This window comes from Micropterus dolomieu, linkage group LG23 (genome assembly GCF_021292245.1).
Source record: "Micropterus dolomieu isolate WLL.071019.BEF.003 ecotype Adirondacks linkage group LG23, ASM2129224v1, whole genome shotgun sequence".
Taxonomy (NCBI): Eukaryota; Metazoa; Chordata; class Actinopteri; order Centrarchiformes; family Centrarchidae; genus Micropterus; species Micropterus dolomieu.
The window spans coordinates 31,891,364-31,913,207 of NC_060172.1; the positions used below are offsets into that span (position 1 = coordinate 31,891,364).

A 21,844-nucleotide genomic window follows, 5' to 3' on the forward strand; every position below is an offset into this window, starting at 1 on the left:
TTGGCGTGTAGATGTCTGCGGGGTGGGAGAGTTATCAAGCACGTAAAGTTTGTTTCAGATGTGAACATGTACACTGAACAATAATGTACCCAAACAATAAAATAAATTCCTTTTATATTTCCCTGCCTTGTTGTTTATGTGTACATACAGAGGAAGAATGTGAGAACAGCACACATTTCATCGTTACTGTGTGTTAGAGCATGGGAGAACAGTGGATACTTTTAATACAGCCCACACCCCTAATACTGTGTAACTATAACAAGTAGAGAACAGAAGAAAAAGATGTTCTTTCTTTACAACTGTCTGCATAGCTTATTCATATTGTGTAATGAATGAAAATAAATAGGCCTACTAGGCTCCTCTCTACTTTGACATTTAAGATTAGCTTGTTTGATCCACCTTCATACACATGTGACATTACTGTACAACTTGAGAAAGGTGAGTTGTTTTCTGCTCCAGCCTGCCTAAAAGAAAAGTGTTTTTGGGATTAAATGGACTTTATTAGCTGCTGCAGTGCAGGATGAACTCAGAACAGACCCATTTCTCACCTTATTATTCTAAATCATGCAACGAAGAAGAAGAAATGCATAATAAATCCTGGGACAAAATCTGTCCACAAATACTGTACAGCATGTAGTCTGATGAACAAGACTTGTGTTATAGCTGACTTTAATTTTTTAAATTCATGTGGTCATAGTTGTCCACAACTCAAATCATAATTTAAGAAGAAATATTTTATACCACCTCAAAAGGCTTCCTATCAGAAAGGTAGGAAGGTATTTCAAATGTACAACTGCAGTACTTAAATCTAAGTAAAGTAATTTCCCTGACATTTTTGTGTTACTTTACTTTTAATAGACGCATGTAACAGGTTTTATACTTCCTGTGAGTATAATCCAATCAATCTTATTTTCATACTGTATATCCGTTGTGTAATTTGATAAATTGTGTTGTATGTGGTGCTCGCATCGTGTACTACTGAGACTTCATTGCCCTCTTCAGATAAGACTCTGACTGCAACATGCGTCTTTGTAAAGAGAGAAACAGACAGAAAAAGTCTCTAACTCTGCCTGTCAGCTCGCTCTGCTCCGTTAAAACTGAATTTACCATACAGAATTGAATACGAGTGCACTCCAGATTTAGCTGCAGCCAGCTGACCGTGTGCTTCTCCCTATACCGCAGTTCTGTGTCCATGCATGCGAACGAACAACAAGACTGGCTGTGTTACCAATGACTTCATCATTTGTGCCCTCATCTTGAAAACATTCATGACTTGCTAACCTTCCCGTTTTTCACTGACCTCCCCCGGTCCCCTCCCGGGTCACAGCAGGGTGTTTAATGTTGGCAAACTGTGATTGTAGATTTGTTTCTGAAATAGTTCTAGCAAACAGTTCTCTCCTTTCTCCCTAGTTCATCACTAAATATTCTCTAACATCACTTACAGTAACAACTTTCTCAGTTGGTCGCACCAGCACATGATTGGTTGCACCCCTTTTTTTTGGTACAGCTATTAATCAATGTCCGCTGTTAAGCGGGGCTCAGTGTTTCAGGTGATACAACGACCCCTGCAAGTTTAATATACTGTTAGTATAATATTAATATAATAATTATATAATGTTACTATATTGATTTTAATTTCATATACTAGCCTACTAGCTTACCACTAGTATAATATTAATTCCAGTTACAGCAGTTTCATTTTTGTGGGTAGTTTTTATTAATTTATTACTTGTGCAAGAAAAATGCTCTATACATGGTCAGAACCATTTACGCAGAAAGAGTTCAACATTTGAAAGTTTGCTGTAGCACGTAAATTTTTTTTAACCGCAGAGCGAACCGCCTACCGGGATTTCTCCCGGGGCTCACGGCGGCCAGTCAGACTATGTTTTGAACAATTAGCGGCAGGGAGGGGGGGTTACACTAAGTTGCAGAATTAACCAGCACAGTGTGCTCGCACTTTAGGGGATTTTGTGAGTGAAACAGTCATGATGTAGAGCTGCAAAAGATCACCTTGCACTCGTACGAATGTAACCATGTGAAATTTTAACTCACACACAACAACATATGCGACCAAAATGGTCACAGCCTGGAGCCCTGAAAGTGATTAATTTCATTAAGAAATACATAAAGCCCCTTTAAAGAGAGGGGTTTTCTGTAGGGGGCTAACCCCAAAAGCTCCAAGTCAGGGACCTGTGGAGACTTTGGTGATCAAGTAATTTACTTTTCATAGCTAGTGACAAAAAACATTTTGTAATTGCTGTCTGTATTTTAGTATAGGGGTGGGAATCTCTTGGCCCCTTAGGATTCGATGCAGTTTAAAAACGATTATCGATGCATCTTGATGCTTCATTTTTTTTCTACACAGGAACTAGTTTGCATTCCTAATTTACTTCATTAACCTCAGCTCCATGGTCACCACAACAACCAGTTGTCAGAATCCTCTGAAAACTGAAATAGCCCCTCAAAAAGTAGACTAAGACAAATAATCTAAATTATTCATATTTTATAATATTGTAAATGTTAACTTCAGTAATGTTCAACACAGGCCTGTATTTTCAATTATGAACAGATGAGAGAAAAATTATTTGTAGTCAAACTGGGTCTGATGGTGTGATTAATGATTGGATGATGAAATTCACATTGATAATTTGGTGTTTATGGTAATGTTATATTGATATATTGTATAGTATAATGTCAGCAATTTTAATTATAAATCAAATATGTCGGACATGTTGGTTCAAGAAAATGCAGACAATGAGTTAAATTCTGAACCAAAGACGATAAGAAAAAGAAAATATGCAACCAGCTTGAACAACAAAACTTGGTGGTTTAGGATAGTGCACTTCAGCCTCTACTCATGAAATTTTAATGACCTCTGGATGCTGTGATGATTCAATTTGATAAAAATTGGTATTTTTTAAGAACAGTATATAAATAAAAAACATTCCATGCTGCAGCACCAACGCAGACTAAAAATTAGAACTGAACTAATTTATTGATAAAATAAAACTGTCTTCTTTATCTATAATTCAGATCTGAGGGAGCGGTATTAGCCAGTAAAATGTGTGCACCCTCTGTACCCAAAGGACATATTTGCAGCAGGAGAATCACATGCAGGTCCCCTTAAAGAGGAAGCGTGAACAGTGATCCGAATCAGTCAGCTGCACTGAGGACCATGTGTGCATGCGTCCTCCTTCCCTCTCATTCAGCTGTTTTAAAATGACACCTCCCCCCTCCATCCCAAATCCTGCTCCCGCTCTGAGTGCAGTCATTTCTAGTGCAGAGAAATGTCCCTGGTGACACTGAGGGATGACGCAGGCTCTCTCTTCTTTTCTCTGTCCCCCCCCCACCACCACCACCACCACCACCAGCTCCACCATATTTTCCCTCTTTTGACTTGCTCTCCCCTTCTTTTTTTGCTCTGGCACTCCCCCTTTCTCCATTTCCTCTTCTTGTCTCCCGCTCTTCTTGCTTTCTCCCCCCTCTCTTCCCTCCTTCTCTCTCTCTCTCTCTCTCTCTGCTCGGGCACTGCAGTGCTGATTGTGATTGCACACACACTCACATGCAAGCACACGTACACACACACACACACACACACACACACACACACACACACACACACACACACACACACAGGAGCGTAGTTGAGAGGCAAGGACTGCAGCAGCATGCACCAACCGCGGCTGAGCTGCTCGGGCACACGAGGAAGGAGAACAGAGGAGAGAAAATAGTGTGCTGTCTCACACCAGCCTGCGTGTGCATCTTTGCAGCGGGGGGAACGATGCATTTCAAGAGCAGATAGCTTATGTTATCCGGACTCCTCTGCACTGCCTCTGCATCCCATTCACCCTGCTCCTCCCACTCCAACTCTTCCTCCTCCTCCCGTCTACAGCATCATTAGACAGGACTACAGATTGACCGGGACTGGCAAGCGGTGGATGGTCAGGTTTGCCCCAGCTGAAACATTTGTCTGTGGCTATGCTACATTTACACCTTCAGTGATGGCTGGATTGTAATCGACATTTGGAGCTAGAAGATAACCGGCAAGGAATCTTGGATGTGTGTGTCATTCTTTACCAGTGTTGTCATTGGCGCATTTCCTCTATTTCGCTGGTTGTTTTTGCTTTCTCTGAGACTGGCTAGCAGGCACTGCAGCATCAGGACCGCAAGACCCATGAAGCGGTAGGGCATGAGGACCCAGGGGCAACCCAAAGGAAGGGCTTGAGTGCTTCCATTGCTACCACTGCTGCTGAGGTGCTTATCTTGATTTTTTTTTTCTCCAGAAAAGGGTGTCTGGTGGGGGTTGGGGTGGGTGGTGACAGCACAGGTACCCAGGCCCCTGCAGAGCAGAGCGGGTGGCTCTTGCGTCGAGGCAGGCAGGACGTCCTGTGGGAAAGGGGGGGAGAAGGGCTGGCTCGAGCGTTGGGCTCCTGATGGTGGCTATTTTTGTCTTCCCTAGCTGAGTGATTGGGACAGCGGGTGGAAGAGAAGATGCTTATGGCCCGAGACACAGCGCGGGATGAGGCTCAAAAGCTACACAGGAAGTGGCTAAAGCACCAGGCCTTTATGGCCGAACTGGCCCGCAATAAAGAATGGCTGGCCAAGATAGAACAGGTGAGTGTTGAAGGGAGGGAGGGCTGGATGGGGAGGTCAGATAGGCAGAGCAGGTGAGTTGGGGAGAGGTTACCATGCCAAAGAGAGCACATGACGTGAAACAGGGTTGATGGTGGGTGTGGTGGCGGTAAAACTGAATAGGTGAAAGTGGGAGAGATGTCATCACACAGCTTTCATTTCATCTCTTGGCTTGGGGACATCCTGAAATACATTCTCAAGGTTATATTGTTATAGTGGCTGTATTATTTTCAGGTTCACAGGTGGTATAGTTCCTGTGGTTCTTTGGTGTTTTTGCACAGATGTTAGACCATCTGAATTTCATTGCTCAGTTATGGAGGTTACAGTGAAACATATAGAGGACACGTGAACCTTTGAAGGCCACACATACAGAGAACATAATGCTTTCATTTTTGTACATTCACAAATGGCCTCTCACACACAGATGATATAAGGTCAGTTCCACTTCATGAAAACATTCACAGCTTCGCTTTTGTGCCCCGCATTCCCATGATGCTTTGCCACCCTGACAGAGCAACATCCCATACACACAGAATGTTCTCCATGCCCTCTGCCTCAGTGATGCTCAGGTGGGCTCTTGAGATGTAAATTAGTCAGTGAGACTCCATTTCTGCTAATGGCACATTGCATTTGGCCAGTTTAAAGTAAGAAATATATTGCTGCTCTCGATGAGCTTAGTTAAGTGAAATTTGCATAAACCATTAATTTTGCTTATAACGTAGAATGTGGATTGTGTACAAATGTGTATGTGTCAGTATCTGTTATCTGTTCAGCGCATCCTTTGATACTTAGGCTATTACTATTTAAACAACTGATTTAGGTATGCACTGTAAATGTGTAATGATGTGTAATAGTAGATTCAGATTGATGAGGGGGATGTGGTTAAACTAGGAAGTGTTATTTTGCATTCACCCCCAAGCATCATATGAACATTAGCAAAATGTCAGACTGATACAATTTTTGCAGCTGGAATCCTATAAATATTTTAATCATTATTTTCTCATTAGGAAATGAAGGCAGGTTAAAGAGCAGATAACCAATTTCCTTCCATTTCAGTGGCTAAATGCTGCACCAAGGCAGACTCTATCAATGCACAATGATTTACTGTGCAAAGTTTGTTCTGTCACCAATAATTTTGATTATTTGATACAAAGCTTTCTTACTTCAACTTGAAATATAGAACCAAATGAATGATTCCAATCAGTCCTGTAGGCAAAGTGTGTGACTAAAATACTTTACAAGTAGCTCTTAGATTCATAAAAATAGAAGCTGAATAATGTAGTTGCAGTGTTGGTGAGGTTTATCAGACGTTGACCTTGCTAAAAATGTATTTACATATCTGATAATACCCTGAGAGGTGTTGTTGACATTTCCAAGCGTTTTAATTATTAATCTTTTATTGAATACATTAAGAAATTCATTAGACTGTATAGATTTTTACACATTATTTTTTTGTAGTCTATACAGTACTATTAAATATTCATAAGACAGCAGTGTAACTTATTATAACCATGGCCCTTGAAGACAAGCCCTACTACTGAATACTACCTAATGAGGAAATCCTCATTAGCCGTCTTGGTTGTTCATGTGTGATATGTATTTTAAGGTTTACCATGCTACAGTCTAGAACCCCCCTCCCCTCCCCCATTAAGCCAGCAGACACCTCGACTTAGTTCAGTCACGATGCAAAAGAGCTAAAAGATGATTTCCGCATACCAATCAATGTGTACTTTTAACAGATGACATGTCAATCCTGAAATGATGAGTCAGTTTAAGGATTGGTCTATTGACAGAAAATGTGTGATTAGTGATTAATCATTTTGGTCTAAGTCATTTTTTTTAAGCAAACACAAACCATTCTCTAGTTCCAGCAGTTTTTAAAGTGATCAGCTAGGTTTGTGCATCTCAGTTTATGAATGCTCTGGGTTTAGTTGACGTTGAGAGGTTAAAGGCATTTGAGGAGTAGAAGAATGATATAGCTCTACAGCCAAAAAAAAAGGAAAATCAGATGGTGGCACATTGTTTCTATGTTTAAAGAAAACTTGGAAGGTTTGTTGTCCTGATCATATGCGTGTTATCATATTCAACACTGGTAAAACAAAATGAAATGCCTTGGATGGAGAATCGCTCAACAGAAGCTGGACACGAAGAGTGAAAAGCAACATATCTTAGTTGGAGTGTCTGCTCAGCACGCATGAGTTTATGATCACAGTTAACTGAGCTTTACACTAGTTAGAATGTGACTGGGAATATTTAAAAGCCTTTCACCATCTTCACCATTGCATTATTAAACATAATTTACAACTATATTCAGTGTTATAGTAAATTGATTTGTCAGCTGCACTTTAGGTGCCACAGAAAAGAGAAAATACATTTCTTAAGACAAATGTAAATGTATTATTGCCTGTTCAGGATGTTCATTAGTGAGGTGTAGCCCATAGTTCTTTTTTGGTATTTTGCCTGTATGGGATAGTTTACAGTAGAGATACAGACAGGAAGCATAGGGAAAGGCAGAGAGTACAAGGGTCCTGGACCAGAATTGAACCACTGACAGTTATATGGTATGTGTCTTCGATCACTCGGTCCCCATGATACCGACTAACCCATAACCAGATGCCTTTCATGTATGTGCACAATTAAGTTTTAATATTATATATTATATATATATATGTTTCCAGAGTTTAAAAGAATACAGTTAATGTTCTGCCTATCATGTGACTCTACTCAGAAAGACATGGAAAGGTCCTCTGCCTAGAATGACATCTCAGCTTGAAATGAAAACAGACTGAAACAGGATACTGCTTTACTTCTGAATTATCAGCGTATTTGCATAACCTTTCATGCCAAATACCAGATAAATCATCTGAAAGGATTGACACTGAGTGCAGAAGATGGCTGCTCCACTGAGGCTCTCTCGTGCTGACTGGCATGAGTTCCTGTGTACGTAGCCCAGTATGGATGGTTACAGACCCACATGTCTCCATACAGTAGCCCTGCAAACAACACTTAATCTACCCCCATCGCTCTCTGTCGTTACCTGAGAGACAGAAAGAAAAGATGACGGCGCGTCCTGCCATGATCGGAGAACTCTGCGTCCTTTTGGAAGGGTTCCCGTCTCAGCTCCTCACCTCTGTTCTCTCTCAGTACTTACTCAGCACATGAAACCAGGCGCACAGCTTCGGTCCTGCTTGTGTAGGTGGAGGATCTGTCGGTGCATCTCTGTTACAGTGAGACTCACAGCTGACCTTGATCCAAGCCTTACCATTGGCTCAGGGGTCAATGCTTTGTAAACACTAGGCTGAGTACACCATTATCTGTATCTGTTAAAACAGCTAAGTTATCTGTATCCATATCTGTCCCCAGAATGGGCAGGGTTTTAACCCGACATGGGCAGGACTAACTGGAAGTTGTTCATTTAGACCTGGAATTGACGTGGTTTGATCAGAAGTTGCAATATTCATTAGAAAAATATTAACAGAACAGCTTCAGAGCTGAGCTTCAGAGTAATGTTTTTGATCACAAAAGTAAGAGGACTAATTACCCAAGTTTTTATTTTCTTATGTTTTTTTAAAAGTAAAGTATATTTGTTTATTAGAAAACGGATATTGACACACTTTACCTTGATGATACTTGGAAAAAGTACATTCTCTGTACCGGATACTCATTCCAGCAGAGTACTCGCTCCACGGTAGTAAACACACTGACAAACCATGATCCTGTCTAGCTGGAGAATGTAGGCAAGTTTGTAGCCTCTTCATAGGGTCTGGTACCCAATACATTTTAACAGTGATTAGTTAAGAGTTCATGTCCACATACACTGTACATCTGAAATATTAGCTGCATCTTGATATTTAGCTGCTGCCCCATTTGAACAGTCACAAATCTTAAAAATTCTACAATTAATTAATATCTTCCTTCTTTGCATGTGATTGGTTGCACATTAGTAAAGGAAATTGACAAAGGATGGTGTCTTTACTCCAACACATACATTCAGCGTATTTGTTTCAATAAATTTCATGATATTGATAACACAGGTTTAGATGATAAAATGAATGATGGCCGAATTCCATTTAGCTACTTCAGTTTCAGGGTGCAGGCTTTGTGCATCACTGTCACACTGTCGTGACTTCCTGGGACACAGAGCCTAACTAACATACTTACATTAACCCACATCCTTATTCTCTTCATAAACCTAACCGAGCAGTTTTGTTGCCTAAACCTAACCAAATTGTGACCGTTTCGCAAGGTTATCCACGTGTTTATTATTACTACCATGATGGTGAAGATCCAGTATGCCGGTCACTAGTACTCCCCAACAGTCATATGTTGTTTAGGTATGAGGACATGTTGGTTTTTCCTATGATGACGAGTCAAACTGTCTGCTTTGTAAAACGCCCATATTTTCCAACTGCACTACCCTAAAGCCATTTTTATAAAATTTCTGGGAACTGTAGGTTAAGCAGATATTACTCATACAGGTGTAAATTGTTGTTGTGCATTTGTTTGGGTCTATTTTCAGCAATAACCTACATTTGGTGCTGGTACTGATGTTCACATTAATGAAGGGACATGTCACCAGGGTATGGTGTGGCTCATTAATGTGTTTAATTGAACTACAGTTGAACTACAAAGAATCTAACATCCCCCCTCTCTGCTTTTTAGATTTTTGATACTGTAATTGTATTTACAGTTAGTATTTTAAGGTCATGTTGTTTGTTGATGCTACATCTTGATGTCTGACATCAATAATCCTATTGTTTTTTATGACCAACTTGGCTCTGGCTTGTAACAAAGGGGTTCACACACAACGGTTCTAAAAGCCCAATAACTGTATTTAATACATAAGAAAATGAGGTGGAGTGTGGAGATATGAATGTAGGCAGTAGTGTGAGACATGTATGGATGCATCTGTAACAAATGCAAGCCCAATCCAAAATAAAGGCTGTTGAGAGCATTCCCTAGAGAGCAACCCTTTTGTGCCTTTGGCCCCTCCCTCCTCTCAGATGCTCAGTTGTTCTGATGACCCACCCTTGTTCCAGCCCCGTCGTTTATATATACATAACAAAACACCCAATGATTTGCAATGAATTGTCACAATACCAATCCAGGGTATTCTGCTTAATCGATCATTTCCCAACTCAGCAACTTTGAGGAAGCAGTTTAAGAGAGGGGAAAGGAGAAAAGGCCAATAGAGTAAACCAGACAGAAAACAGACAAACCTTCAGTAGGGCAGTATTCTGGTCAACACATCAACAAAGACCTTTTATGCACTGTTTATATGGTAGGTGTCTAAGCAAACATAATATAGGTTTACCCTCCCCTGTAGAGCTTGACACAAAAGAAGTAGACTTACATGACAAAATTGCGATTTTCCCATATGATTGGGAATAGAAATAATTCTGGTCAGAAACCTGCCAAAGAACGGCCCTGTAAATTCTTTGTTAAAAGGAAAGTCCCCCAGAGGCAGAAGTGCCAATACATGATCATCAGGACAAAAGACACACTACTCTACTGTCAAACTGTTTCCTCTGAGATTTGTTTTCACTAATTGACCCCCTTCATGCGCGGCTGTGGCTCAGCAGGTAGAGTGGGTTGCCCTTTAATGGGAAGGTCTGCGTTTCAATCCCCGGCTCCTCCAGGTCGAAGTGTCCTTGGGCAAGATACTGAACTCCAAAATGCCCCTGGTGACTATTCCGCCAGTGTATGAATGTGTGTGAATGTTAGTTTCTATTTGAGCGCTTAGGCTCAGTGTATGAATGGTGAATGTGATGTAGTGTAAAAGCGCTTTGAGGGGTCGCAAAGACTAGAAAGGCGCTATACAAATACAGAGCATTTACATTCATGCAATCTTCTTCTGAAACCATGTACCCATTTTTCTGAATGAGAATCAGCACTGCTTTCAGCCAGTGTGACCACACGTGATGGAGACACTGGTGACATGGTCTGCTTCCCAGTGCAGCAATCAACAGCAGAAGGCATGAAAGCAACCACAGGGGAAGGAGATGAGTCACCCCACACATGAGCACCAGCCAAATCATTTCCTAAAACAACTTGTATACCCCCACCACTGGCAAATGAGGATACACACCAAGGCAAACTTCATGATAACTAGGTTTGAAGACAGAGAGATGTTATGTAGAGCAGGGGTTTTCAGAGTCTGAGACTGCGGGCCTCCCCTCAGACAAAGCTTGGGAAACTGCACCCCCCCACCACATCTTTAATTTACTTGGTAAGTTTCGCTCAATTCCTGGATGCCTTGATCCCATAGACACTCAACATTTGAGCCAAGAGAACCTTATATTGCAGTATGACATAACTTCTGATCTGAATCCCAAATTATTGCTCCCAAAGACTGTGCCACTGGTGTGTGAATGATTAGTTTCTTTCTGATGAGTAGTTGGCACCTCACATGAGCCGCTTTTCAACCAAAGGTACCGGGGACTTTTAAGTCCCCAGATCCCTTTTCAAGGAACTAAAAGGTTCCTTCAGCCCATTGTTGTGTACATTTCCACTGTGGTCTAAAGACCTGCGAAGATTAGGCAAATTAACCAGCGGACGTAGGCTGTAGCCATACAAAGCGATGCACAGGCATCATTATTTGCAACCACTATCCATGAGCAACATTTATAAATGAACATAAGATTTGACTGGAATATAATGAAAAACTACAGGCTTGCTTGACCGTTAAAGCAGCTTTTTTGTGTGGGAGTATAATGAGGAGACACGCGATAAAGTTCGTTACACATTTAATGACAAACTGGAAAGCCATAAAGTTCTGAAAATGACTCCAGCACAGAGAAAGCAACACAAAAATAAAATCGCGTCAGTTTGGAAGTTTATTAAAACATTTCCAGCCGACAAAAGCTGCAGATCAGCTGCAGGACTCACTTCTGTGCCCACCTGCGTTGGAAGAACGGGATGTTTAACAAGCTTTAATTACCTGCTGTAATCAGCTGCTCCGCTTGTTTTGGAGAGAGACCGACTTCGGCTCTGTGTGAAACCTTAACTTAAAATAACAACTTAGGACCCAGTAGGCCTATTAAGCTGCACGCTTGCTGCTATTTCCATATATATTTAATGCCAACACACGATCTCAGGCAGACATCGGCAAGACTAGTGTGGCTATTTGACTGTTGATTGTGATTTATTGGTTTGCAAACAAAGGTAGAAAAGAGACGAGCATTAGTAAAGTGATATGTATGTATGTGATGTAAAGCGCTGAGTGGTCTGAAGACTAGAAAAGTGCTAGTACAGTCCATTCACTATCTGCTTACCCAGAAACCACAGTGGCTGAATGGACTTAGTATGCAACTGAAACACAGTTATAGCCTCAGATTTTCCCACTGTGCAGACTGAGACAGCAAGGGCAACAGGCTTCACAGGACGGGTACCTGGAGCATACATTTTTCCATTGACCTTGTTCTAAACAATTGGTCCTAAACAGTAGTTAGACGTTTTGGTTTTGTCTTGCTTACTGCAACCATGGCTGCTCGACAAAGTCCCTCAGTGACTCCAGACGCCAACAGTCAGGGAATATTCATCTGCTAGTACTGAAGCCTCAGTACCTTGCACTCAGTGAGGTAAGTAGCTATGTGTTCAGGAAGAGTAGACTTGAACTGCTCTAACAACAGAAGCTCCCACAATTGTAGGAAGGTCAACATCAGATGCAACTTGCTAGCGATTAAAAAGAGAATTGAACTCTCTGACAAACTTCTTCGTCTTCCTAGAATTTCTAAATTTTTGACCGTAATCTTCTGGCACTATCTTTTAAGCTTTTAAAATGGTAGTTTTGACTTTTGTCTGTCATACTTAAAGCAGAAAAAACTTCCTGGTTTGTTCAGAGTCAGTCCACTTCCTAGTTGTAGCTAACCTTTCAAATAAGAAAAGTTTCACATAACTGGACTTTTAGTCTTCGCCTCTCAAATTCATAAGTGTGCTCCATGGCACATACCTCACTTACTAATGCCTGCTGATTCTGTAACATTAACAGTTCTTTCTGCTGCTCAAATGTTGAAATGGGTCTAAAGCCACCAAAAGAAGGAGCCATTTTAGCTGGTTCTGGAGCGCTAGTTACAACAGAGGGCATTTTATCAGTGTTGCACTCTTCTAGATTTGGCAGCACCTTCTGCTCAACAAGGTCTACCTTTAATATACACAAAATAGTGTCTTTTAACAATAGCTTCAGGCACTCAAAGCTGGTCGCAAAGTTTACAACGGACGACAAGGTTCTTTCCATCTTGGACTGTGAGACAATAATAGTACACAGCTTAGCAGCTTACAGCTGTCAAAAGACCGCCTCTCATTCTCCATTCTTCCTTTAGCTTCTTGAACAACATAAGGTCCTGTGCCATTGACCTGCCTCGCTCATTCACGTCCAGGATGGTGTGTACAGTAAAGCAGCGTTACTTGGATTAGTAACTGTAATAATATTACTGTCGAAATAGTAATCTGTCACACTACTAGTTACTGGGAAATGCATTACAGCCCAACACTGCTGGTGACCAACATGGACAGTCATGGAATGTCTCAGAGCACATGCTTTAGCCACACCAATGCACAAAAATTAAATAACCTAATATAATAATAATAATAATAATAATAATAATAATAATAATAATAATAATAATAACCCAACCAACAACATCTCCAGTCTCCCAGAACACGCTTACTATGCATATCGGGAAAGTTAGCGTCAACCAAAAGTATTGTTTGCTCTGAAACACACCAGCCTATCACTTTATTACTTAGGTCTGTAGCGTAGATAAGACACTAGACCTCTCTAACTGGGCAAGCTCTAATGAAAATGACTGTGTGGGGAAGTTCCTTTAACATTAGTGCTTACAAATGGTAGATAATAACCACCAATGCTGACAGTTGCCAGTGAGAGCACACATTTATTTTTTTGCCACAGTGCATAATAACTATTTACTTATGAAGGAAAACACCCAACGGCTGGAAAAGCACTAACAACTTTGTAGGCTGTAGGAGTGCTTTTTGGACTTTTGCATTATAGGCCTATGCCTAGTTTACTTAGCCTACTTTCATTGTTGTAGCAAGTTGAGTGAACGTGTGTGTGTGTGTGTCTGTGTGTGTGTGTGTGTGTGTGTGTGTGTGTGTGTGTGTGTTTGATGTTTTTTGATACTTTTGACATGACTGATTGTTTTTTGTGCCTAGCCCTGTACATTTGTTCGTGCTATGATTGGTGTTGCTGGCCTAGGCTATTTCTCGGGAGGTTTTGAGGGTGCACCCATAGCCATAAAATAGGCTACCTTGAAAACTCAGTGCGCTACTTGAACTACTTTAATGGCCACTCCAAAATGTATGTATTTTGTAATGTGGACTACTTTCTTCCCAGATAAGCATAGTGTCCAAATCTATACCTAGTTTAGTACCCGTTACATCAAAGAGGGTTAGTCTACAAAAATAGCAGTCTGGTGGTTTGCATGAACAGGGTGGCATAGGATGGAATCAAATTCACAGCCTGAATAATTGTACTAGTCCACCCTTGGTGTAGAGATACGGATATAGTCAAGTCACATGAGACAGGCATGGATGATTAAAAGTATGTGAGTAAGTGTTGTAACAAATGCAAACCCAAACCAAACTGGAAGCCAGACAGGTGTACAGTCACATTATGATGTGTGGCGAAGCAAAAGACAATTTCCCAGAGTGTGGAAGGTAACATTTCTAACTAATTAACCATTGCACAGAGGAACAAGATGGAGAGGTACCGTATCTTAAGCTTTTTGGATACTGAACATCAGCCTTTGGCTACATGCTAGGATCAAGTTAATGTTGGTTTTGGTGTTTTAATGGAACAATAATACAAAGCATGTAGCGTCATGTTTTGAATACAAATACATTTAAAAAGAAAGGGTGTTACCTGTCGGAGGTTGCAGGCCCATTGCAGGTCAGGTCCCTCTGGATCAGGCCTCAGCTCCTTGGGAGGGAGCCTGTTCAATTGAGTCGGAGCAGGAACTTTTTCCTTGGCAGAGGACTTAGCAGCGATCAAGCCCTCTTTCACTATGCTGTCCCTTACTAGTTCTTGGCTATGGTGTGTGAGATTTGAAATTTGAAACACTCAGTAACTTGCGTCATGATGTACAAACCTGGTCAGTGAAGTGAAATAATGGACAAAAGACAATGCATCTGAGGTTTCTTTTTCCTCCAATGATGTGTTGGCTAGAGTGAAATGTTTAAAATATGGCAAAAGCAAACAGCGCTTGTTTTTAATTGGGACATTCCTGTTACACATATACAGCACTATTATTTGTGTGTTGCACCTTTTTTTCTTCACTTAAACACTATTGATAAACCCAGTCCAGTCATGCCCTGCTTCTGCTCTAAAACAGCATTGTGAAAACACTACAGCTTGCAATATAGCTGCAATATAAAGGAACAACGATGCAGCAGCAGGTAACCATCTTCTTCAGGCTTTTTTTGACTTGGTGACTCCAAACTGTAGACTAGAATAGAAGAGCTCACACACACACTTACCTGTACGTTGTGAGTTACAGCAGGTCTTTGGCCAGTTATGACAAAATGGGAGACACTACACAGCTACCCTCATGGCCTACATAGTCAGAACTCCTTGCAACCTAAAGAAGTTCTTTGAAAGGTGTTGGAATGAAACTAATTCCAAACTGTTTAATTCAATTTAAAACTTTTAATATTCAATTTCAATCTGTGACATACATTTTCAAATTTAGCATACAATTCTCAAAGTGAACATTTCAGATTCAAACTATTAAATTTAGATTGAACTTGTTGGGCACTAACATAACTCACCTGATGTTACATCTATTATTAATAAATTACCTTGATATCTAGCACTCCTATGTGTTTTTTGGTAAGCATATTGTCTTAATGGTCTTGAAAAGTTTTGTATCTCCAAAAACCCTCTTGTGAATAAATTATATATATATAACATGTTTTTTTAAAATATATGACTAATAACAGCATGTTGCAGTATTAAAAATGCTTTAATGGATGTGACATTTTTGTCTTGATGGCAATGGCACTTTCAGAAAAGAACATGCTACTAGCGACTTCCATTGTATCCTACTCATTTTTATACATCAAACCCACCTCAAAAAACTAGATATGACCAGAGAAGGTAATGACATTGTCTAAATCAGTAGTGACATTTACCCGATTTAGCATATGCCTTTAAGAAATAGTGGAATCCATTTCTTCATATAGCTACTAATTCAAAACACATGGAAATGTGAAAAACATCACTTAAGTAATTAGAACTCACAAGTACATAGTCATGAAGTGTTCAGCATTAGTTTGTTTGGGGGGGGTTGTTTGATTCTCCATTGGTGTAAGTGTTGTACAGATAATAGCATAAGTTGCATTGTGTTACATTTATGCATACAGTAGGTGTGAATACATTGTTGTTTGTGCGAGTAGTATAAAACAAGCCCTTAATCCCACCTACTATTTCACTATGCTGCATCAGCATTACAAGGAAGCCTGCAGAATCTGGCAACACAATGCTCCCCTAATAGCAGAATTCATATGTGGTAGCCATTAAAATATCGCACTATGTCAGCCATGACTGGCTTAAAAATTCACTTCACAGATGCCCTTTGGATCCAACTGAGCCCAGGCTGTGTCACAGCCCGGCACACCCGCAGCCTCATTCCTGTTCCATAAACCTTTAATTCTTCCTCTTTTGCTTCCCTTCTTCCTTTACTCTACCTTTCTCCTGTTCTCTCTCCGCCCCCTCTCTGATTTCTTCTCTCTCTGCTTCACTCTGTGTGTGTCAGTAAAGCCAATAGAGGAGAGAGAGAGAGAGAGAAAAAGAGAGAGAGAGAGAGACCTGCTTTCTGCTGGCTCTGCATTATGAGAGGGAGAGTGAGGCTGAGGAAAGATAGGAGCAATAGAGAGAGATGTGAGAGAGAGAGCAGTAGCGGCAGTTAAGCAGAGAGCCTGTGCCAAGAGGAGGAATGCAGCACTGCATTATGAAAGCCATAGGATATAGGTCCAGCTCTCTGTGAAAGAAAAAGGAGAGAAGCAGAATTTCAATAGATGAAATGAGATAAAGACCAGACAAATTCCATCATATGCGCGGTTGTAATTATTATACACTCTTAAGTATATAACTATCACATATAAAGAAGAATGTAGAGCATAAATGCTTGTTTCTTAAAATATGAAAATAATTTGCAACATTATGGGGGGCTTATATGTCGTCTATGCTATAAATGAGGTTTTCTGAGACAGATACAAAAATACCCAAAATCTTGTCATAGAAGGAAAACACCTCCTACTCCTCTAAGTCTAGGTATGAGAGGAGACTGGTAATAATCTGTTTCAGGGAAGAGCTTCATTGACACAAAGGACAAGCTTTGATCACCGCATCTCCTCATCCACATCACGTCATGAACAAAGCCCAAGATTTAGGGGAGGGAAGAGGAGCAGAAGAGCACAGGCAACGGACAGAACAGGGGTTTATTAGACTTGCCATGCATGATTTTTAGGTCAGCCTGAGGCCAAACTTTGCTCTATACACCTGCCTCTCTGCAAGCAGTGGGCTCCAGCCTTGGCAATGAGCTGTGTTTTCCCATGCTATTTTGAGGACAAAACTCAATTTAGCCACTCAGTATGAATGGTATTCTTAAAGTGCCTTCCAGAAATAATGCAATACATATATTATATCAAAAAACCTTTATGGTTTAGAATAGCATGATGTGTTCCGGTATACCTGTGGAAATTTGCAATAGGGCTGTTTAGTACGTAATATAGTATTATAATTTATATATATAATTTTCTTTGAATGGTAATTCCATTTGGGGAAGAAAATTGCTAAAAGATTAGCAGTTATCTAAAGATCTTTGTTATGGAAAAGAAAATGGATTTAGAATAAATACATTTAGATTTAGTCTAGAAATAGATTTTCTTTGAGGTTGAACTCTAAAATGGTGGACAGTTTTGTGCAGCAATTGAGCAGCACATAAGAGCCATCCCTTGAAGCAAAAGCTGACATTAAAAGAGTGTACGAGTGAGAAGTAAAAAGTCACTCAGCCAAGAAATGACAGTCCAACACATAATGTAGTTTTTAAAAAACACAGTGACTTAAATTGATGTTGTGATTTGGATCCATCTGAACTGAACGGTGTTATGCAGAGCTTTTACCGGATAACATCTGGTTCTTAACAGTTACCACTTTCTATCTCCAGGAGGGTCAGGAGCTGATCCAGGAGAAGCCGGAGCTGCGTTCAGTTGTTCAGCAGAAGCTGGAGGAGATCAGAGAGTGCTGGTCCGACCTGGAGAGCACCACCAAGGCCAAGGCCCGCCAGCTCTTTGAAAACAACAAGCCTGAGCCGGCAATGAAGAGCTACTCAGACCTCGACAACCAGCTCTCCCACCTGGAGCAGCAGCCTCCCCAGCTGGAACAGGCACACCATCTGCCCACCTTCAATGAGCAGCTCCAGAAATTCCAGGCAAGTCCCAGGTCTCTCCAGGGTCTCAGAGAAGTTGTTGGTACAAAATCTTGTAATAAGCTACTGTAACTTAAACACAAATTATACTTTCATATGTGAAACACTTTCCTGCGCCTATATATATTTTCTAATTCTTCGTTTTACTCTTAATTCTCATTGTTATTCTTCGTTGCACTCCAGTCTTTGAGCAAACCCTCTAAATCTTGAATCTTAAACCTGTTTAATGGTGAATAACAAGCCCAGATTAAAATTGTGGAGCTAACTTGATTACCTAAGTGTTTATTGCCCAGAAGGATTACTGTGAATATGGACAGTCAGTCAGACTTGGTATCATTTTTAGTCACTATTATTGTTTTTATCTTTTTTACTTTGCTTCAGTAGTGGTGGAGGACGAATTAAGATATTTTACTTAAGTAAAGCTAACAATAACACAGTATGAAATCAGACATTCAAAATTTTACTTGAGTAGAAGTACATAAGTCATTATGTACTAAGTATTATATTCACATTCATATCACAAATACATATCACATTTTAAGTGTTAAAATATTCTTTATGATGCAACAAAATCAAAAATATTATTTTATTATTGTGATACATTAACAAATAAGAAACATTTTATTCCTGTCAATGTGGAGCCAGTTTTAACAACTTTATTTACTTTTGGCAGTTTAATTTAACTGCATCGTACTTAAATTGGACTATTTGCATTCCACCAGTGGGTTTCAGTTTTGCCTAAACAAAACAATAATTCCTGGTTCTTTGACTCCAACCTGGGACACTGAACTCTGCCAAAAAGATTGTCTCTACCTCCACAGCACCTTTGCCCATGAGAAATGTTCGTATAACTAAACCTCTCTCTGCCTTGATGTAATGCTTTTGACAGACTGCATACTTCAGCTCAATGTTGTTTATGTAATTTTCCCCAGCTCTGACATGTGTCTACAGATGCCGCTGCGTGTTCTTAAACGCGACGTCCAGTGGCATTAAAAAATGCAGCATTAACTTTTTTTCCCCCTTAAAGTGAGGCAACCCATTACATAATCCTGCATGTTCTGATGTTCTGAAAACAGCTGATGTGCTGTGTTCGTCCATCTTTCATATGGCTGAAACATGACCTTCCCCTTCCCTCCGGTGCAGGCTATGGAGTCTCAGATAGGGGACTTTTACAAGGATGTGGGAGAGCTGGGAAGCTTGCAGGGGGTCTGCCTACCCCAGCGAGGGCTGATGGCAGGTGACAGGGAGGGTGCAGAGCAGTCAGGCGTGGTAGAGACCCGCATCGTCCGCCTCATTGAGCCCCTGAAGGAAAGACGCCGCATCCTGCTGGCCTCAAAAGAGATGCACCAAGTCGCTCAGGACCTGGAGGACGAGATGGTGAGTGCACACTTCTTTTCTCTGAATTCCCCATCCTTTCATTTCATGTACTGTATTTCCTCTTCCATATAGGCTACAATGATTTTAATTCCTTTTTGTCTATCCATCAGAGATAATATACTGAGGTATATGGTGTTATGCTACATATAATGAATAAGAATTTAAATGCGTCTTCCCCATGGATTTCATATTTAATACTGTACATCGATCCTTACATACGCATTCTAAAAAAATGTAATGACCTGACTGTGGTTACTTGATAGCTGTGGATTCAGGAGAGGCTTCCCTTGGCCTCCTGTAAGGATTATGGGAATAACCTCCAAAGTGTACAGCAACATGTAAAAAAGAACCAGGTACGTGTCAAAGATGACGTTTGGCCTTGGTCAGCTGAAATGTGACCTAACCCCGCTCAGTCTGGGAACTTACCTCTGATTGGTCCTTCAGACCCTCCAGAGGGAGCTGACAGGGCGGCGGGCTCGTGTTGAGGAGGTTCTGGACCGGGCGGGGATAATCGCTTCACTGAGGACTCCTGAGGTGGAGTTTGTGCGTGAAGGGGCAGGGCATGTGCGCCAGCTCTGGGAGGTTTTACAGCTGGAGACGGAAAGGAGGTCTGTGATGCTGGACGCCACATTGCAGTCTCAACAGTACTACAGTGAGGCGGCCAAAGTGGAGTCCTGGCTGTCAGGTCAGAAGCTCAATCTGGTCAATGAAGAAAAAGGCACGGTACGGACAGTCCTGACAGTTATACAGGTATTTATAGGTGTTGTGAAACCTATATCTTGACATTATTCTGATATTTTTCAGGATGAGGCGAGCACCCTGCAGCTGCTGAAGGCCCACCTGGCTCTAGAGCAAACAGTGGAAACATATGCAGAGACAGTAGGCATGCTATCCCAGCAATGCCAGCATCTACTGGAACTTGGACACCCAGAAAGGTGTGGCATGACCCACTGTCACACGCGCACTCACAAAGCAGCTCATATAACCCAAGAAAAGAGGAAAGTTTGATTTTTGCATGCTCTTTCTACTGTGTAGGATTATGGCGTAACATTGTCAATGCTCATTTGGTTGGTAGCTGTAACATTCTGTTTTCTCTCAATTTTCAACAGTGAGCAAATCACCAAGCAGCAGTCTCACATAGACCGGCTGTATGTGTCTCTGAAGGACATGGTGGAGCACAGGAAGACCAAGCTGGAACAGCAGTACTGGCTCTATCAGCTCAACAAGGAGGTGGAGGAGTTAGAGAAGTGGATCACTGAGAGGGAGGCGGTGGCCAGTTCCACTGACCTGGGTCAGGACCTTGAGGATGTCACGGTCAGTCCATCAACACGGTTTTAGTTATTACACTACTCTAATCACTGGAAATATTAAACTTTTACATTTGGAGTAATTTATGAGCAAACACTATGAAGCATGATCATATAACTATGTGTAAAATAAAAAAATTAAAAGTGAATGTCTAAAAGAACCGGCATGTAGCAATAATTTTACCACTGCAGACTGCAACTTTAAAATGTTTTATTTCGTTTTTATGCCCTGTGATCTTCTGGTCAAATCATGACCTGATCATTTTTTCAGCCTCATACAACCTAACATTCAACATCCATAGCAAGCATGCCATGGGCCACGAAGCAAAAATGCAAGATGATAAAGTAAATAGGCCTATTTGTAATTATGTCTACAATTTCCAGTTAATTTGCAACAGTGGTTGCCGTTGGGCCCTGTACATGCCAAATATGACTTTATGCTTTGTTTCGATGCTTTGCTTGAGTTAGGAATGAAATGAAGTCCTAATATTTAAAAAACAGAGCAATACTATTTTAATGAAAAACTCTGGAATTATGGGAAAATGAAGTCTATCTAAAAGAAACTGAAAAATGATTTACAATATCATATTCAACACCATTCAGGAATGGGTGCTTTCTATTTGGCTAAGGTGGCTCCTCGCTTCCCTCACTCGCATCTCCTTCTCACCTCTTAGCTCCTCCCAACAGGGATGCAAGGAAGAGACACATGGATGAATGAATTTTGTTTCTCAAACGCAAGATATTGTCATACCAGCGTCATTTTGAGGAGATGGAAATTAGTCATGACGCGCAGCATCTTAACTGTCTAAATGTGTTTAAAAAACAAACACCTGATGTTTGATGAAAGCTTTCCAATTCTACCAACTACATCACAGAATGTTACTGATATAAATTAAACCAATATGCAATTTAAAATGTGTTTTTACTGAAAGAACAGAAAAAACATAAGTCAATAAAACAGCTATACATGCCCTGAATGAAATCTATAATTTGTACGAAAGGCTAAAGGTTCAGGCTGATGTTACAGGACAAGATGACAACTGTGCGTTTGCAGCTGTATATTTTTCCTAAATGGACCAA

At 40.8% G+C, this 21,844-nt stretch overlaps 1 protein-coding gene across 1 annotated transcript in view; it reads left to right on the forward strand.

Annotated features, from left to right (window-relative positions):
• Nucleotides 1–4,491: 4,491 nt before the first annotated feature.
• Nucleotides 4,492–21,844, forward strand: part of sptbn4a (spectrin, beta, non-erythrocytic 4a) — a 28,885-nt gene continuing 11,532 nt past the window's right edge. The window contains exons 1-7 of the mRNA XM_046040835.1: nucleotides 4,492–4,614; nucleotides 17,820–18,083; nucleotides 19,224–19,457; nucleotides 19,721–19,810; nucleotides 19,902–20,180; nucleotides 20,262–20,392; nucleotides 20,567–20,771. Of these exons, the coding sequence (XP_045896791.1) occupies nucleotides 4,492–4,614; nucleotides 17,820–18,083; nucleotides 19,224–19,457; nucleotides 19,721–19,810; nucleotides 19,902–20,180; nucleotides 20,262–20,392; nucleotides 20,567–20,771 (1,326 nt within the window). The remainder of the gene's footprint in view (nucleotides 4,615–17,819; nucleotides 18,084–19,223; nucleotides 19,458–19,720; nucleotides 19,811–19,901; nucleotides 20,181–20,261; nucleotides 20,393–20,566; nucleotides 20,772–21,844) is intronic.